This window comes from Schistocerca serialis, chromosome 2 (genome assembly GCF_023864345.2).
Source record: "Schistocerca serialis cubense isolate TAMUIC-IGC-003099 chromosome 2, iqSchSeri2.2, whole genome shotgun sequence".
Classification (NCBI taxonomy): Eukaryota; Metazoa; Arthropoda; class Insecta; order Orthoptera; family Acrididae; genus Schistocerca; species Schistocerca serialis.
This window is the reverse complement of record NC_064639.1, coordinates 276,346,835-276,367,392: the sequence shown is the minus strand read 5'-3', so window position 1 is coordinate 276,367,392 and position 20,558 is coordinate 276,346,835. Positions and strand designations below refer to the sequence as shown.

Genomic DNA, 20,558 nt, shown 5'->3' with positions numbered 1-20,558 from the left:
GCCTATGCATCTGTGGTCGAACCACACGCTTTCATTTGCCCAATGGACGTGAGTTTCCTGCAGCCCTAACTCATGCGATAGTCTGGGTCAAAGGATGGCCACTGGCCTAACTTCATGGAGAAAGAGACAAATCGCGACTTGGTCTTTGAACCCTGCTACAGAATGAGGATGCAGCGATTCAGCGACACTCACGATACCACCTCTACTGTGCCAATTACCTCCGTGGGATTTTGCGCGGTACCCTGCTCAGTGGGATACGCCTGGCGTGGTTGATAAGACTGCTCTTGAGTTACACTACTAACACTGCCTCAACTTATTTCAAACCTGTGGTGGGCATAGCGCCTGATACCACCCTGTCCTTGTTTCCCATTCCCCTCTCTCCTACCTATCACTGCAGAGTCACACTACAAAATTTCATGGGTACAATTATCTCCTTCTTTGACGGTCCCTTCTTGTCGACTTTTAGTTGGATGATGGTGTCGGGCACGCAGTGGCCAGGCCTCGTGTGGTCAACCCGTGCCCACTCCACCCCCTTCCCCGCCATCGACCTAGAGTCGACCTACACGTACTCATCTCCCATCAGCCCTGCCTTCCATCTGCCTACAAGGAAAGGTCAATTTTCCGAATTTGTATTTTCTGACGTTATCTGCTGATTTTCTACATTGTTGGTTTCGATTAAACTTAATATCCCTCTCTTGCTAAAAGAAAATAAGTAAACAAACAAATTGGTAAGCCGTTGCGCAATGTGGATGTAAAGTCTCGAGACAGGTTCATCCCATTCCATATATTTTTAAAAAGATACTAAAAAATAAAATTAAAAAAATGGTCTGAAGTTAGCTTCTTTGCTGAATAGCCAAAAAGTCCTCATTCCTGGGTCTAAACCCCACCTCCACTTAAATTTTGATCAAGAAACAGGACAATATGGTGGCCAAAGACTTCGACGTTCACCTTCATTCGCCAGTAGCGATGTCAAAGAGGTTGGAGGAGGGGACAAAGATTCAGGACACTTCTTGCCCTTCGGATGGGAAACTGCCCCTAAAGGCGGAATAATCAGCAATGAGGATGTAGACGGCAATGGAAACCACTGCGTTAAAGACACATAACGTGTATTCATTGGACAGGTGGCCTGTAATTGAAAAAGTTTCATGATGTTGTGAGGTAACAGGCGAATTGTGGCGCCCTGAAAATATTCTAAGTTCGGAGTTGGCATGGCCGCACAGACCGCTCGGCAAGCCGGGGCTCCTCAGCAACTGCGTGGTGCCAAACATTAGCCAGAGCAAGAGGGATAGCCCCCGCACGTGATCCAGTCTGACCGTGTGGCTGGGAATTCCATGTTGACACTGTGTCGGGGACTGTGCTTTGTGTCGATGAAGGAGATTTGTATGCCGGGAGTGCCACAGATGACAGACTCTGTGTAAAACCATAATGGCAGACGTTTCACAGTTCATGTAGAAATTGATAATAGCCAGATAAGTCATACCTTAAAAAGAAACACGTACATTGCCATTATTTGCACGACGATTCTGATGGTGTAATCAGATTTTCAATATTTTTATTAGTTCATCCGATTTTGTTGGTCGATGTGTCTTTAGAAAGCTATTAGTGTAAACCTAAATTGGTATGAATTACAGGCATGTAACTCGAATGGTACATGAGTTATTGGATGTCAAAGTGGCCTTTTACTATTGACCGTGTCAAGCCATAAGTACTTCACATTTACACGAAAAAACGGTATCAGCATGCTTGTAAATATATTTATTCGTCTATGTCTTGGTTTATATCAGGTATATACTATTCATAAAGGAATTGGTCAAATATTTACTGTGCTTTAGGAAGCACAGAGACATTAGGCTACTGGCTTACTTTTGTTTCTATTCCTTTGATATAGGTTTATTTAATTTGTTTATGTATTTAATAATGTGTGCTAGAGCGTGTTTATGGTCCAGCCGTAGGAATAGTTATTTAATTTCAAGTTATTTAAATGTAAATCCAATATTTCGTATGTGCTTCAATATGTTTGTTAGTGTGCGTTGGCTTGGAAACATGGTGGGAGCACTTTAGCCAATCACAACGCTCGTTACTGCGGTAGGCGACTACTGAAGTAAATGGAGAGACTGTATGAAAGTGGGGGAGGAGCATCGGGCGGCACAGGACACGGGGGGGGGGGGGGGGTGATGTGGACGGGAAGTCGCGACGGAGGTTGCAGGAAGTACTTGGAGAGTGGTGAGCAGTTTGTGCATGGTCGAGGGAGATAGAAATATTTCGTTGTGCCGACTTGTGCACTTGTGAGATTTCCGTGACTTCTGCAGTGAAGACGTAGAATGCATTTAGAAGTGAATATCTCGCGAGCTATGTTGTTGTTCATAACTAATTATGTGAATCAGGAATCTATTGTTTCCCTGTTGTGAAACATATTTTATTTAATTGCTGGACCATCGACACCAATAAACGTTTTGCAGAAATAATCAGCATTCTTAAATGTACTTTTGCTATCGTACTCATCATTTAAAGTCGTCGAAATAGGACCTGCTGATTTTATTTAATTGCAATCTTTCATTTATAAATTTGTATGTTACATTCAAACTTCGCAAGTGCCGACTGGCAGGAACTTCCGACCATTCGATTCATGTATGTATTCATATTGTATACTGTAGATTCAGCACTATTTTGCATGTAATGCGGCAGCCATGTATCCCACCTTTTGGACAGCGAAACCAGCCAAAACTTTTAATATTTCAGCTCTGAGTCTGAGGGTACGTAGTGGAGGGCCACATTTTTCTTTTTTGAAAGCCCACAATGATCTCTCCATTGGAAAAAAATTGCAGAATAGCCCCCCCATTGGGATCTCCGGGAGGGGACTATGGAGGGGGAGAGGAAGATGTCCATGTGAAAAAGATTGACTAACCAACAAAATGACAACATTCCACGTGTCGGTCCGTGGAATGTCAGAAATGTGAACGTCGTGGGAAAGCTAGAAAATCTGAAAGTGGAAATGCTAACACCCAGTCTATGTATAGTCGGGATCAGTGACGTAAACTGGAAAGAAGACAGGGATTTCTAGTCAGGTGAATGTAGGGTAATATCTACAGCTGCAGAAAATGATATAACTGGAATAGTATTCCTTATGAATTGGAAGGTAGAGCAGAAAGTAGTTACTGTGAACAGTTCACTGATACGGATGTTTTCATCAGAATCGACAGCACACTAACACCGAAAACAACAGTTCAGGTATACATGCCGACGTCGCATGCTGAAGATGTTGAGAATTTATTTGAGGATACTGAACGGGTAATTCAGTACGCAGGAGGGAATGAAAATCTGTGGTCGTGGGGGACTGCATTCCAGTTATGGGGGAAGGAACAGAAGAAAAGTTTACTGGAGAATATGGGCTTGGATCAAGGAATGAGAGAGGAGAAAGTCTAATTGGTTTCTCCAGTAATTTTCAATCAGAGGTAGCGAATACTCTGTTCAAGGTTCACAAGAGTGGGAGATATACTTGGAAAAGGCCGTGAGGCACGGGAAGATTTTAGTTAGATTACATCATGGTCAGGCAGAGTCTGAAACCATATACTGGATTGTAAGGGGTACCCAGGAGCGGATAAGGACTCAAATCACAATTTAGTAGTGAAGAAGAGCAGACTGAAGTCCAAGAGACTAGTCAGGATGAATCGGTGGAGAAAGAAGAGGAGTAAGGAAATTCTGAGGAACGAAGAGATACGCTTGAAGATCTCTAAGGCGATTATTACTGCGATCAGGGATGGCTGAGTAGAAAGTTCAGTTGAAGAGAAATGGACATGAGTAAAAAGGGCAATCACGGAAGATGGAAAGGTAGACGTAGGTACAACTGCTTAGGAACCATGGGTAACGAAAGAAATACTAAAGATAATCGATGAAAGAAAGAAGTACAAGAATGTTCAACGAAATTCAGGAATGCAGAAATGCAAGTCATTTAGGAACGATATAAATAGGAAGTGCACGGAAGCTAAGGCGAAAATGCTGTATGAAAACATCGAAATAGAAATTATTGTCGAAAGGACTGACTCAGCATATAGAGAAGTCAAAATAAGCTTCTGTGAAATTAAAAGCAAGGGTGGTAACATTAAGAGTGCAATGGGAATTGCACTGTTAAATGCAGAGGAGAGAGCAGTTAGATGAAAAACGTACACTGAGGGCCTCTGTGAGGGGAAGACTTGTCTGATGAAGTGATAGATGAGGAAACACGAGTCAGTTTAGAAGAGATAGCGTATTCAGTAATAGAATCAGAATTTGAAAGAGTTTTGGAAGACTTAAGTTCAAATGATGCAGAACGGACAGATACTATTCCACTAGAATTTCTAATAGCATTGGGGGAAGTGGCAATGAAAAGACTGTTCACGTCGATGTGTGGAGTGCATGAGTCTGGTGATATATCATCAGACTTTCAGAAACATATCATCCACACAATTCCGAAGATTGCACGTGCTGACAAGTGCGAGAAATATCGCACAATCAGCTTAACTGCTAATGTGCCGAAGTTGTTGATAAGACTAACACACAGAAGAACGGAGAGGAACCTGAGGATGTGTTAGGTGACTATCAGTGTGGCTTTAGCAAAGATAAAGATACCAGGAAATGTCGTAGCTTACTGTAAAAATCCAGCTAGTTTTTGTGCTTGCTTCTTTCGTTGATATTGACCAAATAAATTTATTACGCAGGTTCAGTTCCTGTGTCAGAATTCATGCTGTTCCCAACCCATCACTCAGCTTAGATCTAGTGTGACATTTCACAGCACAGTTAATTAACACAACCACAAACTGTAAAAGAAACACGTTAACGTTTGCGTAAATAATGACACTTTAGTTCCAGTTATTTCGTTCGACTACTTCCCGAGAAAATAAATATTCCGTTTAACGAACTGTAGAACGTACTTCCTGCGACTAATGCCTTGCGTGAACTTGAGGCTTGTGGTCTCTGATGCATCGTGACACCTCACTAATGCGATCTCTGAAATGATAAAGGTTTTCAGTTATGGAAACTTAAGTAAGTAATCCTCTTACAAAAGGTAACGAATGTAATTATTGTTCAGAAGTAATATCCTGCGCGAGGGTTAGCCGTGCGGTCTTGGACGCCTTGCCACGGTTCGCGTGGCTGCCTCCGTCGGTGGTTCGAGGCCTCCCTTGGGCATGGGTGTTAGTGCTGTCCTTAGCGTAAGTTAGTTTAAGTTAGATTAAGTAGTGTGTAAGCCTAGGGACCGATGACCTCAGCAGTTTGGTCCCATAGAACTTACCACAAATTTCCAATTTCTAGTAATATCCTGCGGTGCAGATGTTTTTCTTATAATCTCGATTTTGCAATTTTGGGGGCTAGGAGCACTCTTTTCTTATCCGACATTGCCCAGGTTTTACACATCTCATTTTCTCGTGAAATGGATCCAAACTTGAGGGTGACTCAAGTTGTAATATACGAATTTGTATAAAGTGACATAAAACAGCCACTGCATTGCAGTAATGGTAACGGTGTTATCACTCTTGTATCGTGCCTCACCAATATAAAAAAGCTTTTTCTTCTTCATTGGCCATTTCACTGACCTGCTGGTACAGCGTAACACGCAACGCTCTGGCTTCTGAAACAGTAAAATTAGCCAGACCCGGATTGAAGCCGCGAGACGGATCAACGTCCGTAGGTGGTACACCAACCAACATGCGTGTGGTTTTTAGGCGCTTTCCCATGCTCTTTTTGGCAAATGCTGGGCGGCTCCAGTTTTCGTCTCGGAATATACGATGCGTGAACATTGAAAATACGATCGCAGATACCAAAAAGTTCGCATATTTCAGACATGTAGCACACACGGCTTCCCTCCCTTAGGTAACTGAAGGCTGCAGTAACAGAAAGAGCATTCGGCCGTCAACTTTAAAAAAAAAAAAAAAAAAGCCAGCTTCAGTGTAGCGGAGCCCATTCTAGACGGAATTAACGCTACCCCATCTTATTTCATTCTGCCCCGATGTTAACAAATATGCAGAATTTTCTTTCTTTGCATCAAAACGAGGAAAATACAAATGGTAAGGTTGATGGTGACGGTGTTACATGCAGCAATATAGTCTTTCTGGCCGGGAAGAAAGGGATCATGAAGACAGAGGCAATAGGAGACCGCGTGTAAACGGATTGCTATTTGGAATGATGATTCTGAGCTGAGAAGTGGGACCTAGTGAAAAAGAGCGTAACCAGAGTGGTTCAGGAGACTGGGAGGGATATTGGCGCCTTGATCTAGGACCAGGGTAGTTGAATTAGGGCTATAGCTAATGGGATGAATAGGTGTCAAGGTGGATACTTGCGTCAGGAAGAGGGAGCCTATTACTATTACCTGTTCCGAGTGGCTGGGACGTCTTACTATATGCGGGGTAGCAGCCCTGAATTGTAGAATATTGTGTAGGTAACTGGGTAGCGATTGTTGAGTACGTGCAATGTATAGGATTTACGAGGATGTTTGAGGAATTTAAGAAGACGGGGAGGGGGGATGGAGAGGGGGGGAGGGGAATTTTACGAGGATACGTGTGGGAGAGGGGAAGCATATACAGAGACAAGACAGACTACTTGGCATTACGGGACTTGTACGAAGTGGTATCATTTAGGGGGTGCTAACATTATTATTATTATTATTATTATTATTATTATTATTATTATTATTCTTTCGAGTCATCAGTCTTCTAACTGATTTGATGCGACCCGCCACGAATTCCTCTTCTTTGCCAACCTCTTCATCACAGAGTAGCACTTTCAGGCTACGTCCTCATTTATTTCCAACATTCCTCTACAGCTTTTACCCTTTACAGCTCCCGCTTTTATCATGGAAGCTATTCCCTGATGTCTTAATAGATTTCCTATCATCCTGTAGCTTCTTCTGGTCAGTGTTTTCCATATATTCCTTTCCTCTCTGATTCTGAGCAGTACCTCCTCACTCCTTATATTATCAGTCCACCTAATTTTCAACATTCGTCTGTAACAGCACATCTCAAATGCTTAGATTCTCTTCTGTTCCGGTTTTCCCATAGTAAATGTTTCACTAATATACAATGCTGTGCTCCAAATGTACATTCCCAGAAATTTCTTCCTCATATTAAGGCCTATGTTTGATACAAGTAGACGTCTCTTGCCCAGAAATACCTTTCTGCCAGCGCTACTCTGCTTTTGATGTCCTCCTTGCTCCGTTCGTCAAGAGTTATTTTGCTGCCTAGGTAGCACTTCGTGACCATCAATTCTGATGTTAAGTTTATCGCTGTTCTCATTCTGATAATTCACATAACTTTAATCTTTCTTCGATTTACTCTCAATCCATGTTCAGCAATTATTAGACTGTTCATTCCACTCAACAGATCCTGCAATTCTTCTTCAACTTCTGTGAGGGTAACACTGTCATCAGCAAATCTTGTCGTTGATATCCTTTCACTTTGAATTTTAGTTCCATTCTTGAACCTTTCAGTTATTTCCATCATTGATTCTTCGAGGTAGAAATTGAACAGTAGGGACGAAAGACTACATCCCTGTCTTACACCCTTTTTAATCCGAACACTTCATACATTGTCCTCCATTCTGATATTCCCTCTTCGTTCTGTTATTGGTATATTACCAGTCTTTCCTTCTTGTAGCTTACACATATTTCTCTTAGAATTTCGAACACCTTACACCATGTTATACTGTCGAACGCTTTTTCCAGGTATACAGATACTACGAACGTATCTTGATTATTCTTTGGTCTTCCTCCCATCATCAACCGCAACGTCAGAATTACCTCTCTGGTGCCTTTACCTTTTCCGAATCGTCATCTAATACATCCTCAATTTTCTTTTACAATCTTCGGTATTTTTTTCTTGTCAGCAGCTGGGATGCATGTGCTGTTAAACTGATTGTGCGATAATTCTCAAACTTCTCTTCCCTTCCAGTCTTCGGAATTGGGTGGATGATATTTTTTTCCGAATATCTGTTGATATGTGTCATCAGACTCAATCATCCTACAGACGTCCGCCCCAGTAGCTGAGTGGTCAGCGTGACGGAATGCCGTCCTCTGGGCCCGCGTTCGATTCCCGGCTGGGTCGGAGATTTTCTCCGCTCAGGGACTGGGTGTTGTGTTGTGTTCATAATCATTTCATCCCCATCCGGCGTGCAGGTCGCCCAATGTGGCGCCGAATGTAATAAGACCTGCGATATGGCGGCCGGACCTGCCCCGCGAGGGGCCTCCCGGCCAATGACGCCAAACGCTCATTTCCATTTCCATCCTACAGACCAGTGTGAGCAATCGTTTTGTTCCCGCTCTTCCCCCCCCCCTTTTATTCTTATAGAAATTGTGATGGAATGTTATCCCTCCCCTCTTCCTTAAGTCTTCCAAACCTCTTTTAAATTCTGATTCTAATCCTGGATACCTTTACTTTTCTAAATCGACTCCTGTTTCTTCTTCTGTCACGTCATCAGACAAGTTTTCCCCCTAATAGGGACCTTCAATGTACTCTTTCTACCTAACCGCTTTCTCCTCTACATTTAACATTGGAATTCCCACTGCGCTCTTAACGTTACCAACTTTGTTTTTAATTTTAGATAAAGTTGTCTTCACTTTGCCATATGCTAAGTCAGTCGTTCTGACGGTAATACCTTCACATTTTTAAACAGCCATTTCGTCTTAGCTTCGCTGCTCTTACTATTTCTTTCAGTCCCAAGCGACATGTTTTTCTGTAATCCTGAATTTCTCTGAAAATTGTTGTGCTTCTGTCTTTCTTTGATTAATTGAAGTATTGCAGTATGTTACCCACGGTTTCTCCGCATTTATCTTCTTTGTACCTATGTATTTCTTTCCAACTTCTGCGAGTGCCCTCTTCAACTGAACTGCCTACTGAGCCATCCCTGATCGCAGTAGCTATCACCTCATTAGTATTTCCGTACATCACTTCTTTGCGCACGGATTCTTCATGACTAGTCTCTTAAACTCCAGTCACCTGTTCTGTGATCTGAGTCCTTATCTGCTCCTGGGTACGCCTTACAATCCAGTGTGTGATTTTAGAATCTCTGTCTGACAATGATGTAATCTAATTGAAATCTTTACGTATCTCGTGGCCTTTTTCAAGTATATCTCCTCCTCTTGTGATCCTTGAACAGAGTATACGCTATAACTAGCTGAAATTTATTATCGAGTACAATTAGTCTTTCTCCTCTCTCATTCAAACTAGCAGGCGCTTATTCTGCTGTAACCTTTTGTTCTACTCCTTCCCCTATAACCGCATTCGAGTCTCACATGACTATCAGATTTTCATAAATTTTTACATATTGAATGACCCGTTCAGTAAATTCATATAGCGCCCGCCCGGTTAGCCTTGCATGAAGGCGTGCCGGTCCCCGGCGTGAATCCGTCTGGAGGATTAGTGTCGCGGTCCGGTGTGCCTGCCAGTCTGTGGATAGTTTTTAAGGCGGTTTTCCATCTGCCTCGGCGAATGCGGGCTGGTTCCTCTTATTCCGCTTCAGTTACACTATGTCGGCGATTGCTGCGCAAACACTTTCTCGTCGTACGCGTACACCGTAATTACTCTACCACCCAAACATTCGGGTTACACTCGTCTGGTGTGAGACGTTCCTGGGAGGGAGTTGGGGGGGGGGGGGGGGTCCACTGGGGGCCGAACCGCACAATAACCCTGGGTTCGGTGTGGGGGCGGTGGTGGGGTGAGTGGACCGCTATAGCCTGCTGTGGGGTTGTGTAACACTGCGGGCTGCTACAGGGACGAAGCCTCTCCGTCGTTTCTAGGTCTCCAGTTCGATACAATACAATACAATCTTCATATACCTTCTCTATCTCTTCTTCTTCAGCTTGCGACGTCGGCGTGCATACGCGACTATCGGTCTCGGTGTTGGTTTGTTGCCGATTCCGATGAGAACAACCCTGTCACTGAATTGTTTACAGTTAAACACTCTTTGCCTTCCTTTCCTGTTGATAACATTTTCTGCTGCTGTTGTTCATCAGACCAGAAATCCTTGTCTTCTTTCCATTTCACTTCACTGACTCCACAATATGTAAATGTAGCATTTTCATTTCCTTTTTCAGTTTTTCTAGCTTCCCCGCCACGTTCAAACCTCTGACACTCCACGTTCCGACTTTTAGAACGTGATCCTTTAGTTAGTTTTTCAATCTTTTTCTAATGGGCCTCTTGGCAGTCTGCCCCTGGAGACCCGAATGGGGGACTACTCCGAAATCTTTTGCCAATGGAGAATTATCGTTAAACTTTTTCAATTGCAGACCACATGTCTTCTCGATACAAATTGTGTGTTTTTTAATGGAGTCGTTTCCATTGCCTTCTGTATTCTCATGCCGTTATCATTGCTGATTCTTCCACTTTTAGGGGCAGTTTCCCACCTCAAGGGCAAGAGAGTGCCCTGAAACTCTGTCCGCTGAGTATAGTACAAATAAAACTTACGTATGTGTAGTGGATTGTGGAACGCAGTAAACTCCCATGTATTACCTGTAAATAATTTCAGTAACATTTATTATGGGCTTTTGTGTGTTGATAAGTTGATGGAGGCACAAGGTTAGTGAGCGGAAGGACGTAAGTTAAAAAATGGCTCAAATGGCTCTGAGCACTATGGAACTTAACATCTGAGACTTAGAATTACATAAACCTAACTAACCTAAGGACATCACACACATCCATGCCCAAGGCATGATTCGAACCTGCGACCGTAGCGCCTAGAACCGCTCGACCACACCGGTCGGCAAGGACGTAAGTGCAAGATTTTTCAGTGAGTTAGTCGGATGGTCATGGATGGTGAGATGGAAGTCAGGGAGAGTGAAGTGACGAGAAGTACAAGGTGGCAATAATTCAACTTTCGCTATTTGAGACAATTATTTATCGTATGTGTAACCAACTTCACACGAATGATGATCAGACCGTGCACTGCAGGATTTGGGTTGTTGGTGGTGTCAGTGTCATGACTTGCGCTAGGCAACCGCAGTGGTACGGCGGCGCATTTAGCAAAAGCTGCCCTCTCATGTGGAAATTAAACTCTGTTCCTTTCAATAGTTTTTTCGTTGTTTCTCTTCCGCATTTGCTTAAAAATATTTCCACAAAATGTCATTGTGCTACTACCACTCTTTTGTCATGCGGCCCCTCTCAAGTAACAACAGTTTAATTATAAAGTTTAACTGTAATCACTCCATACATCCTATGATTAGTAACGGAAAAGTTCTTTTCTCTTTGTTGTTATTTCTCCCACGTCACCCCATATGGGCGGGGAGATGGGCTAGTGGCGGTGCAACATTCCGGTGTTAACCTAAGATCTTTGAAAATACAAACAAAGACGAAATAAATATTATAAAAGGTGGAAAGTTTACAGATGATTTAAAAAAATTAAAAACGATGATTTTTGTTGTGTTAACATAAAGTGTCAGGAGTGTTTATTTTTTATTATTTAAATTAAAATCGAAGGATTAAAAGATAAAAACACAAAAATATATACTTTTAAAATACATTGCAGAAATGGTGATGTTATTCTAAAAAAAAAAAAAACAGCACAGTACTTCCATTTAAAAGCTGCAGGACCTGTACTGGGGAAAAAGATGTGGGGAAATGTGTGCTACAGGTTTGAAGGGTGTGAGTAGAGGTATCTCGAGGTACATTTATTAGGGACTATGGAGATGAATGAAGGTGGACAGTGGGGTGAGAGAATGCGATGCGGACTCTGGTGGGTGGACATATCTGTGATACCAAGGATGGGATGGGGAGATATGGAAAGAGACGATGGGGAGTCTTCATGTGACGTGGGATAGATGAGGAAAGAGATATATGATGGGTAAATATTGGGGAACATTCATTGTTTGGGTGGTTTGGGAGGTTTTTGGGTGAGAGTTTGATGTTAGTTGCCAGTCGAGAGTTAGTCCAAGGTATTTTAGTATATTAGTTAGCTGGATAGATTGGTTGTAAATGGTGAGTTAGGAAACATGGAGGCAGAAGGTGAGGGAGGTTCATCGTATAATTGTTTCTTGGGTTTTTGGAAGGGATGTTCTCGAGGAGCCATCATCTTGAACCAGTAGATAAACTGAATAAGTTAGACATGGAGGGCTCATTGGGTTTTCAGTAGTACAGAACAGAGAACGAGGAAAGCGGTGTCATCAGCATACTGATGGAAGTGGACTGGTAGATGTGGTTTGGGCACACTGTCAACGTAGAGGTGATCAAAGAGATCATGGCAGATGGAACCTTGGGACACGCCTGCAAAGCGCTGCAAGGTATGGGATTTGGTTGGGGTTGGGTTGTTTGGAAGAGGAGGTCGAACAACGAGGTCATCGGTCTCATCGGATTTTGGGAAGGATGTGAAAGGGGATAGGCCATGCCCTTTCAAAGGAACCATCGTGGCATTTGCCTGGAGCGATTTAGGGAACTCACGAAAAACCTAAATCATGATGGCCGGACGCGGGATTGAACTGTCGTTCTCCCAAATGCGAGTCCAGTGTGCTAAGCACTGAGCCATCTCGCTCGATAGGGAAATGGTATTGTTAATAGTGACAAAAAATGGGCGAAGGCAATAAGGCGCTGTGTTAGGTATATTTAATTCTTTTTGTGTTATGTTGTCCAAGACGAGTAAGCTAAAAGCCAGGGCGGGACAACGATATTTGTGCATTCACGGACTGTGAGGATTTGGAGTAATTAAAAGGTTGGTCATTAGGAATGAAGAAGATGTCGGAGAGACAGGATGCAAAGTAGTCAGCTATGCTGAGGTTGTGAGGTAGGAGATGTTGGTTGTGGAGGAGCAGGCAGTGAGGGACGGGATTACTGCCACTGAGTCGATGGAATGGTTTCCCTTAATTGGAAGCGTAAATTAGCGTGTAGCATGATTCTGCTGTCTTTTTTACCATTTAATAAGTTCTTTGTGTGTCTCTGTGTATGGCCGTGGTGTGTAATTGTACCCTGATCATGAGTCCGTAGGAAGGACCGGTAAAAGTGATGGAATCAAGGTTTGTGGTAGGAGGGTGGGCCAATGAGGATATATGGTCTTGCTATGAACGTGAGAGGATATAGCATCTGACAAGGTTTGCTGCAGGAAGGATGTGGCTTGAGGGATACCATTAGGTTGCTGGTTGGTTAGTGGGTGATTTCCGGTCTGGGTGTCTATGGATTCCCGACAGGTGTTCCTGTTGTTGCAGGAGAAATATTGTATGACCTTTGGATGGAGACTGGGATAGAGTACATGGGGATGAGGTGCAAGGGATTGGTGAGGATAACACGTAGGTAGTCACTTCCAGTTCGACAGAGTAAAACCATTCTAAAACAAAATTAATGACGCATCTGAATGTGATGGAAACCGATACATACTGAGTACATGTACAGATGAACACATGATTAAAGTTTCAGAAAACTTGGGTGATATTTTCAAGAGAAAGAGCTCCAAAAATTAAGCAAGTCAGTAGTGCATTGGTGAATCTCATTGACTGGAGTCGAATTGTTTTTAGCGATGATACCGCTTCAAACTGAGATCCGATGGCCAGTGAAGACGTATCTGTAGACGCCCTAAGCAGGGGTGAGATACCACCCTGATGACCCTGACTCTCGCCTGCCATAGTGATCTCCTTTGATCCATTCTGGACGCGGGACAGCAGCTAGTCAAATATTTAATAAGGAAACTCACCAAACAGCCACCCACTTTGAGAAGATATTTGATTTCACTTTCGCTATCAGTTTCAGCAATTCATTATGCCATCTTCAAACCACTGCATATTAAAAGAAGTGTATATAGAGGTGTACCACAGATGCCTTTACAGAAAGTGAAACGTAGTAATAACCTACAAAATTCAAGTAGCAGCGTTAAGAGAAGTACGTTCTGTTGTGATTCATGGCATCCTATCCTGGGCTTACAGTTCAGCAATACAGTGTGATCAAAAAGTCAGTATAAATTTGAAAACTTAATAAACCATGGAATTAAGTAGATAGAGAGGTACAAATTGAGACACATGCTTGGAATGACATGAGGTTTTATTAGAACCGAAAAAAACAAAGTTCACAAAATGTCCGACAGATGCAGGTCGTTTGGTGATGATCGTGTGCTCAGCCGCCACTTTCGTCATGCTTCGCCCCCCAGGTCCCCAGACCTCAGTCCATGCGATTATTGGCTTCGGGGTTACCTGAAGTTGCAAGTGTATCGAGATCGACCGACATCTCTATGGATGCTGAAACACAACATCCGACGCCAATGCCACACCATACCTCCGGACATGCTTTATAGTGCTGTTGACAACATTATTCCTCGACTACAGCTATTGTTGAGGAATGATGGTGGACATATTGAGCATTTCCTGTAAAGAACATCATCTTTGCTTTGTCTTACTTTGTTATGCTAATTAGTGCTATTCTGATCAGATGAAGCGCCATCTGCTGGACATTTTTTGAACCTTTGCATTTTATTGGTTCTAATAAAATCCCATGTCATTCCAAGCATGTGTGTCAATTTGTGCCTCACTATCTACATAATTCCGTCATTTATTCAGTTTTCCAATTTATACTGACTTTTTGATCACCGGGTACAATGGCGACCCGCACACTGCGAGAGTTTCTACTACGTGTTTACGTGATTGACAGACCCTACTTTGGCCGGCAAAGTCGCCGGATGTTTCGACGATTGAGAATGTTTGGAGTATTATGGCCGCGCGGGATTAGCCGAGCGGTCCAGGGCGCTGCAGTCACGGACTGTGCGACTGGTCCCGGTGGAGGTTAGAGTCCTCCCTCGGGTATAGGTGTCTGTGTTTGTCCTTAGGATAATTCAGGTTAAGCAGTGTGTAAGCTTAGGGACTGATGACCTTAGCAGTTAAGTCCCATAAGATTTCACACACATTTTTTGGAGTATTATGGGAAGGTCCCCCCAAGCAGCTCGGCATTTTGACGCTATAGCGCGCCACTTGTACAGAATTTGGCATGTTACCTTCACGAGCACATCCAGCAAGCCTATCAATCGGTGCCAAGCCGAATAACAGCTCGCATAAGAGCCGGAGGTGGATCAACGATGTATTGACCTGCTCAGTTTGTGAAGCTCTTGTTTCTGACTTAATAATCCTTGTTTGTCTGTACAAGTACATCACAACTACCGATTTCGTCGCAAGCATGACGTCACGGTCACGTGTGTTGGCAGGTGAGCGACGTGTGCCGCTGCCAGCACCTGACGCACTTCGCGCAGCTGGTGACGGACGCCGACCTGCAGTGGGGCGGCCACGCCGGGGCGCTGGAGGCGCTCTCCCTCGCCGGCGTCTGCGCCTCCCTGCTGGGCGCCGCGGGGCTCGGCGCCACCGCCGCGCTCGCCCCCGAGTGGCGCAGCAAACCGGGGTAACGGCTCTTTCTAACATCACCATCTGTTTGCGCCTTTGATTGTAATTATTAATTATTTCTCACTAATAGACAATTAAAAGTGCTGTTCCATTTTTTCTGGTTCAGTTGGGTGGCAATGTGAATTTGTTTCAGCTATTGCTTTTACTGTATTTTTATATCAGTTCACTCAAGACAGTTGTTCGTTACACTCACGTTTACCTGCTCTGTGCTGGGTCTGGATAGCTTCATGCCTTTTGCTCATGAACGTCAACTACCGCTTGGAAATAGAGTAATAGCCTAACTTTAGTCAAAACATTATGAACGGAGAAAGATGTAGTCATTTTAGAAATTTTGTGAGACTGTGGTACGTATCCGAACAATAAACTTGCAATTCGCTCTGAGGTCATTCTTATAAAGTTAACTTAGTATTAAGAAAACAGTCTTAATCGCGTTTTTTTTACTTTTTTATTTATTTAGTGCCGACCAGTTTCAGCCCATCGCAGGGCCATCTTCAGGGCGGACATACTGTGAAATTACAATACATATCTTAGACAAAACTAATGACAACCATCTTATAAGAGTGGATTACATAAATGTAATTTTTACTCGCTGGGCGAATGTTAGTGGCGTCACGTTTACGATGGTGTGACAGGAGACTAATTAATTTACTTTTTGTTTCTTCTGTATTGAATTTCGATTCCCGCCCCCCCCCCCCCCCCCCAAGGGGGCGGACTAGCATCAGCTTAGTATGCCGCTCTTCAGCCTACAGACTTTGTTTTAAAAAAGCAGAAGATAATATATAATAAAAACAGGCGACAAAATAGGAGACAAAGGTTAACGTGGCGAAAAAATCGTGGAACTTAAAACATAGATGCTACTAAAATACATATGAAGCAGACAGGTAAAATAATATACAGACAATTAAAAAACACGGCGACAGTCTGGTTTGTTCGCAAAAGACATAAAATTCACACCCAGCGACAGTATGGTTTCTGTTCGCAACACAGGAAAAGACGAAGCAACACTGAACAGTCACTGGAACACTGTGCTAAAATATGTCATACGACAGCAGAGAACAGGTGGGGGAAACTAGACAGATGATGGGAAAGTAAAATAGGGGGGAAGGTGAGGAAAAGCGAAGGGGGGAGGGGTTAAAGGTGCCAGTGGAGGATGAGGAGAGAGGTAGGGAGAAGTTAGGCGGGGAGAAACACAGGATGGAAGGGGGGAAAGGACGGAGGAAAGGAGGGGGGGAGGATCAGAGTTGATAGGAGGGATAAATGGAAGGAGAGAGGGCATCATCTGGGAGGGGGAGTTGATGGAAGCCACCTTGGGAAAGGAGATGAAGGGTGTAGAGGGTGAAGGGTGTAGAGATGAAGGCATGGGAGGGGGGCGGGAATGGAAGAGAAGGGGAGCAACCGGGGGGTGAGGGGGATCAAGGCGGCGGGAAGTGTAGAGTATAATGAATTTACTTTTATTCTTTATTGTTATTTTAAAAACCTTGTACAAAGGTGGGCTGTCAGCAGCATAGTACGCTGCTCTTCAGCCGCGAGTGGTACAATAAATGACAGAAAGTAGGCACAGATAATACAATAAAAATGGCATGTAAAAACTGTAGACATGAAAAACAAGGTACATGAAGCCGTTCACGCTGGACAAGAAAAAACACTAAAACCTGTTGACACGGCGCACAAAACACGGGCGATTGTGACGGCACAGGTGAACGGTGGTGGCGTGACGGCGAAAGAACACTAAAAACAAACACAAAGGCACACACACTAGACACTGATGGCGAGTATCTCCGGCGCGCGAATGTTCACTGAGCATGTACGAGTCCGGGGACCTGCCAAGAGAGGAGGAGGTGGGGTGGGAGAGGGAGAGGGGAGAGCAGATATGCCATGGCAGGGGAGATAAGCGGGAGGGAGGCAGGGGGAGGGGAAGCCCGGAAGAAGAGGGGTGGAGGAAGGGGGGATGGGGGAAGAGGAGAGAGAAGGGAGGGAGGGTGCCCAAAGGAAAAGACACAGAAAGTGGGAGGGTAGGATCAAAGTTGATAGAATGGGTAGATGGAAGGGAGCAGGGCATCATCAGGGAGGGGGAGATGGCGGAAGCCACCTTGGGAGAGGGTAAGGAGGGTGGAGAGATGGAGACTGGGTGGGACGTGGGAATACAGGCGGGGGGCGGAGATCCAGGCCAGATGGGCGTAACAGATGATGGAGCGGATGAGGGATTTATAGGTGTGGAGTATGGTGAAGGGGTCCAGACCCCACGTACGGCTGAAAAGGAGCTTGAGGAGACAGAGTCGGGAGCGTGCCTTGGCTTCGATTAACCGGAGATGGGGGATCCAGGAGAGGCGATGGTCGAGGGTGACGCCAAAGTACTTAAGGGCGGGGGTGAGGGCGATAGGACGGCCATAGATGGTTAGATAAAAATCGAGGAGGCGGAAGGAAGGGGTCGTTTTGTCTACAATGATCGCCTGGGTTTTGGAGGGATTGACCCTGAGCAACCACTGGTGGCACCAAGCGGTGAACCAGTCAAGATGAGATTGGAGAAGGTGTTGGGAACGCTGCAGGGGTGGGGGCAAGGACAAGGAAGGCGGTGTCATCGGCAAACTGGAGAAGGTGGACAGGGGGTGATGGCGGTGGCATGTCTGCCGTATACAAAAGGTACAGAAGGGGGGAGAGGACGGAGCCTTGGGGCACACTGGTGGAGGGAAAAAAGGTGTAGGAATCCATGTTATGGATGGTGACATAGGAAGGACGATGGGAGAGAAAGGAGCCAATCATATGGATGTAGTTAATGGGAAGGGCGAAGGTTTGGAGCTTGAAGAGGAGACCGAAATGCCATACACGGTCATAGGCACGTTCGAGGTCCAGGGAGAGGAAGATTGCGGAGCGACGGGAATTAAGCTGTTCATAAAGGAGATGAGTGAGGTGAAGGAGAAGGTCATCGGAAGAGTAGGGCGGCCGAAAGCCACACTGAGTAACTGGAAGGAAGCAGTGCTGGCGGAGATGCTGGTGGATGCGTCGGGTGAGGATGGATTCCAGGACCTTGCTGAAGACCGAGGTAAGGCTGATGGGATGGTAGGAGGAGATGGCGGACGGCGGTTTGCCGGGTTTAAGGAACATCAGGATATGGGAGGTTTTCCACAGGTTGTGGTAGTAGCCGGTGGACAGGACTACATTGTAGAGCCTGGCCAGGTTGGAGAGGAAAGAGACAGGAGCTTCACGAAGGTGGCGGTAGGTGACACGATCATGACCAGGAGCGGTGTTGCGTTTTGTGCGGAGTGTAGCAATGATATCCTGTGTAGTGATAGGGGTATTGAGTTCCGTGTGTGCAATGTTGTCCAAGTACTGGAAACCAGGTGCGAGGGGAGGGACAGAGGTGTCAGTTCGATCGCGAACATCCAAGAAGAGGGAGTAATCGAACTGGGGATCGTCGGGGATGGAAAAGACATCGGAGAGGTAGGAGGCAAAGTGGTTGGCCTTACTAAGAGTGTCAGGGGGGGGGGTGATCATCATGGAGAAGAGGATATTAGGGGGAGGGTTTAGTTCCGGTAAGGTGATGGAAGGCTGACCAGAACTTGGACGAGTTTATAGGTAGGGTAGCATTTAAGCGGGTGCATGTCTGCCACCAGTCCCGGCGTTTCTTAGCCGCGAGCAAGTTTCGGATGTGTCGCTGGAGTTGCCGGTGGCTTCATAGTGTGTCCGGGTCACGCGTGTGGAGGAAGGCACGGTAGAGATGGCGGGATTCACAAAGGAGGAGGAGGACAGCCTGTGGGGGTAAGGTAGGACGGTGGGGGTGGATGGCGACAGTAGGGTCGTAGGCTTCCATGGCCTTAGACAAGGTCTTCTGGAGAAAGGAGGCGGCATGGGTAACATCATCAGGGTGGTGGTAGGTGAAGGGTGAAGAGGGTATCCTGGTAGGCATTCCAGTCGGCACGGGAATAACCATGGATGTACTTCGGGGGAGGGTCATTACGTGGTTTGGATCAGGGGCCAAAGAGGTTGGGGGAGGAGAGGATGACATCGGGAGTGGAGATGGATTCGGGGCGGGTGTCCTGGGGAATGGGGACGAGGTCGCCTTGGAGGGTGGAGAGGAACCGATGCCACCGCCGTAACTGCGCAGTGGAACGACTATGGACGTTGAGGTCTGTGGCGATCACGTAGGAGGAGAAGGTATGATCAATGTGGGAGAGGAAGTCGAAAGGGATAGGGGCGTTAGGGCGGACATAGATGGTGGCGCAGGTGACGGTAAGGCCGGGGAAGAAGAGACTAAGGATCAGGCATTCGGTGGGGTTGGGAAGGAGAGGTTGGAGCCGAATCGGGATCTGGCGGTGGTGACCAATGGCAACTCCGCCTCGCGCAATCGGGAGGGGATTATAATGAATTTACCTTATGCCTGGGTTTATATAGCAAGCTATGAGCACGTGAGCGTAAGCAACGCCTCCAGCGGTGACCAATGGTAGGCATCTAGGCTTAAAGATTTGAAGTATAAATACAATTTGCGTAAAGTTTACAATTTAAAGAAACCATGTTCATTTTAAAAGACACTGTTACGTAAATAAACATAAAAAAGTATGTGAAAAAACTTTTCCACGTCAAACTTATAAAAGAACGTTAGTATGTTACCTTATCTTCATTCATAATATGCTATTGGGGAAGGGAACAATTTCCGGTCTGTATTCTGTTTACTTTGTGCTTATTTATATCCTATATCTATTATTTAATAACGTAACAAGTTTAAGTGTGCCTATCTGTAATCGTATATACAGAACCCTCTAGTCCAGGTGCTGTGTATGCTGTTGTCATGGTAGTGGCCCAACATGGCTGTCCTCCCTGCTACAATGTTATATGTTGAATAGTCCAGGCCCTATGGACGCTGTTGTCATGGCAGCGGCACAATATGGCTGCCCCCTTTGCCACGCTGCTGTCCGACGCCTAGGTAACGATAGGATCGATACTACACTTCGGAGGGAATCCATCGTTATAGTGCACAAGATATTGGCAGCCTACACTGTGTATAGAGGCGTCCGCCCAAAAATATGAACATTTTGCCTTTACATTTAGTATGACTGTGTAAACGTTTATAACGTTTATACAATTATATGTCACCAGCAGTCGCCCAGCGGGTAAAAACTATATTTACGTAATCCACTTTTTTAAGATGGTTGTCATTAGTTTTGTCTAAGATATGTATTGTATTTTCACAGTAAGTTCGCCCTGAAGATGGCCCCTGCGATGGGCTGAAACCGGTCGGCACTAA

The 20,558-nt window shown here is 45.0% G+C and overlaps 1 protein-coding gene across 1 annotated transcript in view; it reads left to right on the top strand.

Annotated features, from left to right (window-relative positions):
• LOC126455904 (uncharacterized) overlaps nucleotides 1-20,558 on the top strand; it is a 290,245-nt gene that overhangs the window by 207,301 nt on the left and 62,386 nt on the right. Inside the window, exon 10 of the mRNA XM_050091661.1 lies at nucleotides 15,127-15,317. Coding sequence (XP_049947618.1) covers nucleotides 15,127-15,317 — 191 coding nt within the window. The remainder of the gene's footprint in view (nucleotides 1-15,126; nucleotides 15,318-20,558) is intronic.